The sequence below is a fragment of the Parambassis ranga genome, chromosome 12 (genome assembly GCF_900634625.1).
Source record: "Parambassis ranga chromosome 12, fParRan2.1, whole genome shotgun sequence".
In the NCBI taxonomy this organism is placed as follows: Eukaryota; Metazoa; Chordata; class Actinopteri; family Ambassidae; genus Parambassis; species Parambassis ranga.
Window position 1 is genome coordinate 5,864,007 of NC_041032.1, and position 11,368 is coordinate 5,875,374.

General features: G+C 45.3%; 1 protein-coding gene across 2 annotated transcripts; it reads left to right on the forward strand.

The window, feature by feature from the left end:
- The first annotated feature begins 1,286 nt into the window (after positions 1 to 1,286).
- Positions 1,287 to 2,782, forward strand: LOC114443830 (E3 ubiquitin-protein ligase MARCH3-like). Of its 2 annotated transcripts, none has more exons than XM_028418172.1 (4): positions 1,287 to 1,594; positions 1,719 to 1,923; positions 2,014 to 2,227; positions 2,418 to 2,533. In XM_028418172.1, exons 1-4 carry the CDS (start codon positions 1,368 to 1,370, stop codon positions 2,450 to 2,452), a joined length of 681 nt encoding a protein of 226 aa, XP_028273973.1. In that variant the 5' UTR covers positions 1,287 to 1,367; the 3' UTR covers positions 2,453 to 2,533. The 2 variants fall into 2 exon arrangements, with proteins under 2 accessions (XP_028273973.1, XP_028273972.1); XM_028418171.1 differs by having other exon boundaries at positions 1,288 to 1,594; positions 2,014 to 2,223; positions 2,418 to 2,782.
- Positions 2,783 to 11,368: the final 8,586 nt, after the last annotated feature.

Here is an 11,368-nt window from a genome sequence, read left to right on the forward strand (position 1 = left end):
ACAGTGTGGACTGCAGTTCACATACCGACACACAGGTGTCAGTATTAGCAAAGCTTTTCTGACTCTTCCATGTAGAACATGAACTGTGAATCTGTGTATATTTAGCAAATCCAGAGTTGGATGTTGAAGGTTTACACTTGTGTTTGTGTGTGTCAGTGCACGTGGTGCTGATGTTGTATTGTTATCTGTCTACAGTGGAACTCGATGTCACCAGAAGATCAGTCCCCGTATTACGCACTGGCTGCAGCAGAGAAACACTTTCATGCTCTGCAATACCCTGAGTGGTCCACCAGCGACAACTATGTATGTACAGTTTGCATCACTACTCCACAGTCTTTGCAAAGAGTTTTTTATCAGCTGAAATCCAACAGAATGTGTTTGATTTTAGGGCAAAAAGAAGAGGAGAGACAGAAGGCGAGCTCCAGCCACAGGTAAGTCACATGCTAAATGTGGTGACTATAAGATGAGAGTTCATGTCAAAGTTGTGACGACTGATCATGTTTGTGTGTGTTCCTCTGCAGCAAAACCTGAAAATGAGACGCGGCCTCCAGCCTCCCCTGCAGCCGGCGCTCCTAACGCTCAGGACTCAGCAGAAAACCTGCTGCAGTTTGTTATGATGCTGAATGTTCCCCTTTCTTAAGAGTCTCAGAGACCTAATGTATATACGTATATAACATTTCTGCACATTTTTTTTGTTTATTTTTGCATTTTATAATTTTCTTTTAATATTGAATATTTTTATATTTTGTTTTATTTTCGTAGTTTTTGTTAAGTAACACATTTTGTAATGTATTCCTGAAAATGTATTTATCTGAATTTGTATGTATATATGTATATTTCAAAATAATACACCTATGACCCAATCCCATTGACTATTTTTCCCTGTGTTTTTTCCTGTGTCCCTCCACCATGACTACTACCCACTGGGTGAGTGGGGCAGTGGTTGAAAGATTCCCGGCATCATTAGTGCCTGTTGATGGATTTCACATCTCCCTGTGCTGTAAACATCGTTTACAAAATCATTTCTATTATAGGATACCGCTGCTCAAAAACAATCATGTTCACATTACTGTCTAAAATAAGAGATAGCTAACAGCAGTCATCAATGACTGCAACCTAGATTAATAAGTATTGATTTTGGGCCCACAGCTGTTAATGTGTGTCCACAGTTGTCCCTTCATAGGACAGTATGTTCTGAGTGTTTGTGTGTGTCAGTGTGTGTGCATGCGTGTGATAGCTCGCCTCTGTACAGCATCTATTACATTCAAAATTGTGACTATTACATATGACCTCGCTCGCCCCTGTAGATGGAAGATGCCCAGTAAGACCGTCGATGCGTGCTCAGCATTCCACTGTCTGCCACAACAATGACCAGTCACTGCACATTGTTGCCAGAAGTTTTGCCAAACCAGTGCCTGTCTGCCCATGTGAGTTTCCAGCCTGAGCAGGACACTGGTGAGCCACCTCTCCCAGGTAAAACCATGGAGGAGTGCAGTGTGTCCACCGGTGATCAGCCTCAGTATTACACACAGGTGTCAACCAAGCTCGATGCTAACCTGATGTCTTCAGGGATGGATGCTTGCACCAAGCAGCGGTATGTGTTTCAATAATTTTATTTCAAAGATTCACAACAGTCAGCCTGTACCTGTGTGGTGTTATAGCAGCTATAAATGACACATTGACACTGTAACATAGCATCTTGTTGTTCTCATCCTCAGTGGTGTGCCAGAGAACCCCATGTGCCGTATCTGTCACGACAGTGGAGCCCAGGAGGAGCTGCTGTCCCCCTGTGAATGTTCTGGGACCCTGGCTACTATCCACCGCAGCTGCCTGGAACACTGGCTGTCTGCCTCAGGGACCAGTTACTGTGAGCTCTGCCACTACCAGTTCACTGTGCAGAGAAAGTCCAGGCCACTGCTCGAGGTACAGAACAGTCTGGGAAGCTACACTATAATCCATTCTTTTACACTTGATGGAGAAACTGAATGTTTTGCTTTAATCTTATTGGTGCAGTGGCTGCAGAACCCAGGTCTCCGCCAAGAGAAGCGCACACTGTTTGGTGACATGGTGTGCTTCCTGCTCATCACTCCTCTTGCCACTATCTCCGGCTGGCTCTGCCTTCGTGGTGCTATAGATCATCTTCACTTCTCCAGCCGGCTGGAGGCTGTGGGGCTCATCACACTGACTGTGGCTCTTTTTACCATTTATCTCTTCTGGACTCTGGTTGGTATGCTGAGGCGTGTGTGTGGGTGACATGGGAGGGACACTTGTTGTGGTCCTATAATGTGGCAGTTTGATCAGTGAAATGACGATTCAGATCATAAGATAAGATAAGATAAAACTTTATTAATCCCGAAGGAAATTCTTGTGCCAGAGGTATCATCATGACATCCTCATGTTCTCTGTGTGCTCCCCAGGTGTCTCTCAGGTATCACTGTCGACTGTACAGTGAGTGGCGTCAGTCTAATCAGAAGGTGGTCCTCCTCCTCCCCAGATCACACAGCGAAGGATCAGCGCTGCAGTCTTTACAGGGCTGCCAGCAAGGGAAGCAGCTGTCCAAAGAGTCCATCGTCTGAGCACAGTCAAGCTCTGATCCAGACTCCTTTTCTCCTCTTTTTTTCTTTGCACTTTAAAGCTCAGCTCAAGCTGATGTCACGCGTGTGAAAAGTAAGATTCTCTGAGCAGCACTTCTCAAACTTACAGTAAATACAACGATACTGCCAGCAGATGGAACAGCCATCTTGGCTCCTGATGAGAAATGGACTGTTTTGTGGTCAAACATTTTGGTGTTAACAGGTTTACACATAAATAGCTCTTAATGATGGAGACATTTTTGCCCTAATATTGCTTCAAGAAGGTTTTAGTAAATTCTTGCTTTGTGAGGCAGAAAGATGTTATTAATCCCAAATAATTAGACTGTTCCTTTAACAATGACTGTTGTACTGTAGACACCTACATGAACCAACAGGCCAACATACACAGAGGAAACAAAGTGAACGATGTTTGATGTGAAGTTGGTTCAACCGTGAGACTCACATGCCTCAACTGAATTCAAGCACAGCCTTACAGCCCCCTCTAGGGACAGCTGTATTTCAGTGTGATCAGTGTTTGTTCCTATGTCCTGATTTTTGGCACTTTTATTGATGATAACCAAAGGTTTTTTTAATTATACTTGTTTGTGCGTTAATGTAAAAATAAAGAAATAAATTCATTGTCAAGAGAAGTTCAGTTATTGGCAGGTTTTCTTTACTTGTTTTACATCAGTCCTGGACATTTTTTATACATTGACATAATGTAATAACAATGGATTCACATACAATTGGCAACAAACAATAAGAAGGCTACAAATCCACATAGAAGTATATTCACAGGTCTCATTAAATCTGTAGCCCTCTGTGAGCTTCAGCTTCTCATTAAACACGTCATCCAGTTTCCACGTGACTGCACTGACCAATTGTAAAATCCCAATTTCAGTAGCGACAAACCAATGTTCACCGCAGGTTCAATGCTAATATTTAAAAAAGTCTTTGAATTATTTATTATTATATATTATTAAACATGTACCTCTTCTATTTACCAACTTAATTCAAGAAGCTAAAATAAAAATACATGTTAGCTTGTAATGTAAACATTAGCGTGCTAACATAATGCGGTTTGTAGAACGTAGCTTACTTGCTAACTTTGCTACTAAGCAGCTAGCTTACTGTGAAAACTGGAGGTTATGGCTATAACCATGGTTCTCTGATTAGCATGAGTGAGTGTCTCACTATGGGAGAACGCCCCCTGCGTGATCCCGACAGAAGCTTTAATTACACTACACCAGCCCTTGGGGCTGGTATCAGTGACGTCTATGTCAGGAGGGACCGCCCTCCTCCTATATAATAGGCTGACATAGCTTCAGTCGCCATTCAAACAAGCTCACCTCTTCCTCGCTTCCATAGCAAGGAGGGTGGTCTGGTGAGACACTCACTCATGCTAATCAGAGAACCATGGTTATAGCCATAACCTCCAGTTCTCTTTCATAGCATTCGTTTCGTGTCTCACTATGGGAGAAATACTGACTCCCGGATTGCCAGACATGCCTGTAAAAATGACAACTGTCCCAGAGGGGCCTCACGAAGAGTGGGTTGTACCCCGTGAAAACCCTACCCCAAGAACTGAATGTGCCAGGGTTGGAACTGTAACATCCAACTTGTAAAACCTAGCAAAAGTGTGGGGTGAAGCCCAACTTGCAGCTGCACAAATTTCCTGGGCTGAAACCCCCTTAAAGAGAGCCCAGGAAGCAGCAAGGCCCCTAGTGGAGTGCGCACGCAGACCAGCAGGAGGCGGAAGACCTTTGGTCGTGTAAGCCAGAGCAATAGCCTCCACAATCCAGTGGGAAAGCCGCTGTTTTGAGACTGGCTTGCCCACACATGGCTTAGCCCAGGACACAAACAACTGGTCACTCTGCCTAACACCCTGAGTCCTGTCCAGATAGGTAAAAAGCAACCAGCTCTATTGGGGAGAGAGACCCAACCACCTTTGGGATAAAGGCTGGGTTAGGCTGCATACTGACCCTCTCGCCCCCTGGTGAAAAATGGGTACAAGCCTCGTGCACAGACAGGGCATGAACCTCACCGACGCGCTTAGCCGAGGCCAAGGCCAGGAGCAGCGCTGTCTTAAGAGATACCACCTTCAAGTCCACCTGATCCAGTGGTTCAAAAGGTGGACCAGAAAGAGCATCCAGCACCGTGGGCAGGTCCCATGACGGCGTAAGAGACCTAGATACCGGCAATTTACGTCGTGCACCTTTCATGAACTGACACACCAGAGGGTGTCGACCCACAGATTTACCATCAAAACCAACATGGCAAGCAGAGATTGCCGCCAGGTACACCTTGATGGTTGAAAAAGATTTTTCCTTCTCAATGAGGTCCTGCAGAAAGGATAAAATCACCCCCACAGAACACTGAAAAGGAATGGCCTGGGACTCCGAGCACCAGCTCTCAAACACTTGCCACTTAAGCCCATACAACTTCCTAGTCGATGAGGCCCTAGCACATTGAATAGTCTCAATGACACTGTTTGGGAGTCCTGTTGAGTTCAGGTTAAACCACTCACGGGCCAGGCCCACAGAGCCAGCCTCTCTGGGTGAGGGTGAAATATTTCCCCTCGTGCCTGGGATAGCAGGTCCCTGCGTAATGGCAGCTGCCAAGGCGTGCCCGCCAGAAGCTGGTAAATCTCCGCCATCCAGTGTTTCGCTGGCCAGTGCGGAGCCACCAGGATTACGACCAGCCCCTTCTCCCTCACTCTGGCCAGAGTTGGAGGGATGAGAGCCACTGGGGGAAAAGCATACAGGAGAGCACGTGGCCACTCGTGTGCCAGTGCATCGATCCCCAGCGGAGCCACTCGGTCGTGCAGGGAGAAGAACAGCGGACACTGGGCATTCTCCGCTGACGCATAAAGGTCCACTGCCGCCCGTCCATACCGCAGCCAAATCTGCTTCACCACTTCTGGGTGAAGTCTCCAGTCTGCATATAGAGGGATCCCCCTGGAGAGTAGGTCCGCCCCGCAATTCAGTACGCCTGGAACATGAGTCGCTCTCAGTGACTGAAAGTGCACATTGCTCCAGACTATCAGTCTGTGTGCCAGCGCATGCAACCGCAGAGATCTCAAGCCTCCCTGCCTGTTGATGTAGGCTACCACGGTGGAGTTGTCTGTCCTCACTAGGACATGGTGTCCCCGCAGCCAGGGGAGGAAATGTTTTAGAGCCAAATGAACAGCAATCAGCTCCAGACAGTTTATGTGGGTGAAGCGCATGTGAGGGCCCCACTTCCCGTTCACTGTCCTCCCTTCGTGTGTAGCACCCCAGCCTGTGAGAGAGGCATCTGTAGAGATCTGTTATTGAAGTGGTGACGGTCACACGTCCTCCCACAGTTCATCAAGCACACAAGTTAAGATATATTAATCATAATAACCTCATAAAAATACACACTAACACACACAAACACATAGAACAAGGTAACAGAACACTCAGGTGTGGATTGTTTAACATACGATCCCTACACTCTAAGTCGCTCTTAGTTAATGATCTAATTATTGATCATCACACTGATATACTTTGTCTCACTGAGACTTGGTTACAGGGTGAAGAATATGTTGCTTTAAATGAATCAACTCCGTCCTGTTATACTAACTGTCATGTTCCTAGAGTTACAGGTCGCGGAGGAGGAGTGGCAGCAATCTACCGCTCCAGTCTTCAGATGAATCCTAAACCTAAGTCTACTCATACTTCTTTTGAGAGTCTCACTCTCAGCCTGTCTCACGGAAGCTGGAAGAAGTCAGAATTTGTTTTACTCGTCGTAGTGTATCGTCCACCTGCTGCTGCTTATTCAGAGTTCCTGCTGGAGTTTTCAGACTTCTTATCAAGTTTAGTGCTTAGCACAGATAAAGTCATTATAGTGGGTGACTTTAACATTCATATGGACGTCGACTCCGACAGTCTGAAGATTGCCTTCAACTCACTCTTGGATTCAGTTGGGTTCTCTCAGTTAGTAAATGAACCCACACACTGTCACAGTCACACCCTCGACCTGGTTCTCACCTACGGCCTGGAAGCTGAGAACCTGCTAGTGTGGTCTCAAAATCCTGTTCTTTCAGATCACTCATTAATAACTTTTGACTTCTCTCTTTCAGACCTACCAGCACCTGAGGAAAAGGTCTACTACAGCAGATGTCTGTCTGAAGACGCCGTAAAGCAGTTTAGGACAGCAATCCTACCAGTACTCCCCACAGTCCCAAGTACTGATGGGGGTACCAACTTAAATGTTACTCCTGCAGAGCTGGACCGCTTTGTCAACAACACTGCAGACACACTACACTCAGTCTTAAACAGGATTGCTCCACTGAAGAAGAAGAAAACTACAAACCAGAAGAGGCTAGCTCCGTGGTACAACTCAAACATCCGATCACTGAAACGGATTACACGTAGGATGGAGAGGATGTGGCAGTCCTCTAAATCAGATGACTCCCGGAGGGCCTGGAGAGACAGTCTGCTGACGTATAAGAAGGCCCTTCGTAAAGCCAGGACAGCCTACTATTCATCACTAATAGAAGAAAACAAGAACAACCCGCGCTTTCTCTTTAACGCCGTGGCCAGGCTGACAAAGAGCCACAGCTCTGTGGAGCCTCGCATTCCTGCAGCTCTTAGTAGTGAAGACTTCATGAGCTTCTTCACTGATAAAATCACCACTATTAGAGGACAAATCAACCACAATCTCTCTGTGACCGCTGAGGATACACCGCCACTTCTGGAAACGGATCCTGATCTAACTCTGGACTGCTTCGCGCCCATCGGCCTCCCTGAGCTGACCACCAGCATCAGCAAGTCTAAACCTACTACCTGTCTTCTGGATCCGATCCCTTCACAGCTCCTCAAGGATGCTATTCCTCTGATCGGAGACTCTATATTAGGACAGATCAACTTGTCTCTGGAAACAGGATATGTACCACAGGCTTTTAAAACTGCTGTGATCATTCCGATACTTAAAAAACCTTCACTGGACCCGGACGTCCTAGGAAACTACAGACCGATCTCCAACCTCACCTTTATCTCCAAACTACTTGAAAGAGCTGTTGTAAGTCAGCTAAACGACCACCTGTGTAGTAACAGTCTGTTTGATGCTTTCCAGTCTGGTTTCAGAGCCCATCACAGCACAGAAACAGCACTGCTTAAAGTCACCAATGACCTCCTCATGGCATCGGACCGGGGTCTCGTCTCTGTACTCGTTCTACTGGATCTCAGTGCTGCCTTCGACACCGTAGACCATCGCATCCTGCTACACAGATTGGAACACGAGATCAGGATTACAGGAACAGCACTGCGCTGGTTTAAATCATATTTATCTGACAGATTTCATTTTGTTCACACTAACGATGTGTCTTCCACAGGTACAAGGGTTAACCACGGTGTTCCACAGGGTTCTGTGCTCGGACCGATCCTGTTCACCCTCTACATGCTCCCTCTAGGATACATCATCCAGAAGCACGGCATAAACTTTCATTGTTATGCTGATGATACCCAGCTGTATTTATCCATGAAGCCTGAAGAAACGGAGCCGCTAGTCAGACTACAGGCGTGTCTAAAGGACATAAAGGACTGGATGTCCTCCAACTTTTTACTATTAAACTCAGACAAGACTGAGGTCATTGTTTTTGGACCGAAACATCTCAGAACTAGTTTATCAGATAATACTTTCTCCCTGGATGGAATTACTCTGGCCTCCAGTACGACTGTGAGGAACCTTGGAGTTATCTTTGATCAAGACATGTCGTTTGTCTCTCATATTAAGCAGGTCTCCAGGACCGCTTTCTTTCACCTGCGTAATATTACTAAGATCAGGAGCATCCTCTCTCAGAGTGATGCTGAAAAGCTCATCCATGCTTTTGTCACTTCAAGACTGGACTACTGCAACTCTTTATTGTCAGGATGTCCACATTACTCCATCAACAGTCTGCAGCTGATCCAGAACGCAGCAGCTAGAGTTCTGACAGGAAGCAGCCAAAGGGATCATATCTCTCCTGTCCTAGCGTCTCTTCACTGGCTCCCAGTGGACTCAAGAATACACTTCAAGATCCTTCTTCTAACCTACAAGGCTCTTCATGGACTTGCTCCATTGTATCTGCAGGACCTGATTGTACCATATGTTCCTAATAGGACACTCAGATCTCTGAGTGCAGGTGTTAGGTTCAAACCCCAAACATTTGTATTACACAACCTGTACAAAAGAGACACAGAGAGTTAGATATCTTTTTACTTGCAAGGAGAGTGACCAGAGACTGCTCAGTTACAATCTCCCACGCCACTCTGAAGCAGCTCTGGGTTCTCCAAGCCTTTTATTAGTTGGGAACGCCCTAATACATAGTTTACTAAGGGACAAAGGGTTCATGCATCACAAATCTTAGTTTCGTTTTACGATGTCCTTGAACATCTTCAACAAGCTCTGTGTGAAAGTGTGTGTGTGTCATCTTCGGCCTCTGTTCTTTCTCCAGTCTTGACCTGTTGTAAAGTGGTTAAGCTGCACATACCATGCTGTATAGACATGTCAAAGTTCAACTAGAGTAAGCATACCTTCAAACATAAACACTTATGTGATTTAGGTTAACTCAAATAGAAAACACTCATGTGATTTAGGTTAACTCAAATAGAAGCATAAATCAACAGGTTAAATGATACTACACACAGCAAGATACTTAAATCATTAGGCACACATAAAGAGTAAGATGTAACTCATATAACGACGTAAGATGTAACTCATATAATGAAGTAAAAGTAGGATAACTTATGTACATTGATTCCAACATTTCCCTCCTGTTTATTCACTTTTACTGCTTTATGTTACATCCTTTAATGACCACTTCTGGTTAAGATTTTCGGTCACAAATTCATACATGCAGTATAAAATGGTACACTCAGAGGGATGGATCATCTCAGTCAGGTAGGAAGACAGCCATGTCTTCGTCATCGTCATCGTCATCCTCATCCTCCGGTGGATTTTCTACAACAAAAGGTAACAGAGCATACACTTCCCGCATCTCTGCTCTAACAGGTGCTATGGCGGTGGTTATCATTCTAGTGCACAATGCTCTAATGCAGGGAATGCAACAACATCCACATAAGGTGAGAATAGCGGCAAATACAGCGATAGACATGATGATGGACATCACCAATTGTTTATACTTGCCAAACATGTCTCCAAAACCGTTCCACAGCGATGTGTCCACTCCAGAATGGTCTTTCATCTTGCTGTTAAGGGATTTTAAGCCTTCCAGAGCCCTGGTAAGGCTGCCATCAGCTGCTGTGTTATTCGGAATGAACGTGCAGCACTGGTCCCCAAAGATGGAACAGACTCCACCTTTCTCTGCCAACAACATATCAACAGCAATACGATTTTGGAAAGCCATTAAAGAGGTAGCGGAAAGCTGCTCGTGAATAGCGGAGAAACCTTCTTCAGTTTTGTTTCCTAATTTCTGCACATTAAAGTGGATGTAGTTGATTCGGTCTACATTCTTATTAATAGTGCACCACCAACATAAAACAGATTCAAAACCTGCAGAAACTTGGTTTACCAGTTTATACTCATCTGGGACGCCCCTGGGTACTCCGATGCTGTCTATGTATGTCGGGTCATCACCCTGCCAAGACCTAGTGGATCTCTTTTTAGCTGTATGGATCCAATGATGAGGCATCACACTTTTAACATTCTCAACTAAATCTGTAGCTGAGAGAGGAACGAGGGATACAGGCAGAATCAATGTTACAGAAGCACACAGTCCTGTGGTTTTAGCTGGTAATACATCAAACAATCTGTCATCTCCACACCACCACCAGATGTCGCTGCGGGATTTTGGCTTGAAGTGCTCACCCACAGTTTCCACAGCATAACATTGTGTGTCATTCAGTCTTCCCAGTCTTTTACCTGTACCTGTACGGTTAACACATGTGAAATTTCCTGCAGCTACTTTGTTAGAAAACTTAGGCTTTTTCCTTTCAGGTGGAGTTAGAGGGTGAATTTTATCCCAAAAGGAACATTTTGCTGACGGAGTAGTATAGCTCATTACATTTACTAGGCATGTCAAATTCAAAGCTGAAGGTACAACCTGTAGGAGTGGTCTAGCACTCAAACACACAACACAATCTGCCTGTGTTGCTTGGGCAGCTTGTTCTGCCATTAAAAGCCAATTATTCTCAAATCCTGAAATGCCAGTAGTAATTTTGAACCATTCATCCGTCTCACCATCTTCCTCCTTAATGATGATTGTCTTTGTCCTTGGTTGGCCTCCTGCCACAACGAGTTTACCCTCCGTGTTGTTGAAAGTCGTGTCCTGTCCTGCACTCAGAAGGGAACATAATCGTAAAATCCAGCATGGATCACGACCTGACATCCAGGCACACAAGTATACTCGTCTACAGTTTTCTCTGTCTAAGAGTACATGTCCAGATTTGACCTTTAATGTTACACTGTCTTTAGTGACCATCAGAGTAGGAATGATTCTCTTAAATTCTTGGGCACACTCAGCCCATCCGTAGGAATTTGGAGCCCACTTCAGATCAGTGGATCTAAAAACTGTACCCCACGACCCGCTGTCACCCATAGGTGACCTACCATAGGGAGTACAATCAAGGTAAAATGTATGTCCGAAATAGTCTTTTGGCTGTGAACGATGAACTGCAGTCTGAAAGGCGGAACTAGGAATAACAATGGTCTGGCTCACAGCTACAGAGTTGTAACACAAAACTACTTCTGGGTTGAAGTCAGGTTGCTGATATTTTTCTGAGCATGGGTGTACAGGAACAAAGTCGATCGCTCTCTTTTCCTTAGCTGATAGT

Excerpts from the sequence above, each read along its gene's own strand:
- LOC114443830 (XM_028418171.1), top strand. The coding sequence starts at position 1,368 with ATGACCAGTCACTGCACATTGTTGCCAGAAGTTTTGCCAAACCAGTGC. Across the intron at positions 1,924-2,013 it reads AGTCCAGGCCACTGCTCGAG|TGGCTGCAGAACCCAGGTCT; the intron begins GTACAGAACAGT and ends TTATTGGTGCAG. Across the intron at positions 2,224-2,417 it reads TTTATCTCTTCTGGACTCTG|GTGTCTCTCAGGTATCACTG; the intron begins GTTGGTATGCTG and ends TGTGCTCCCCAG.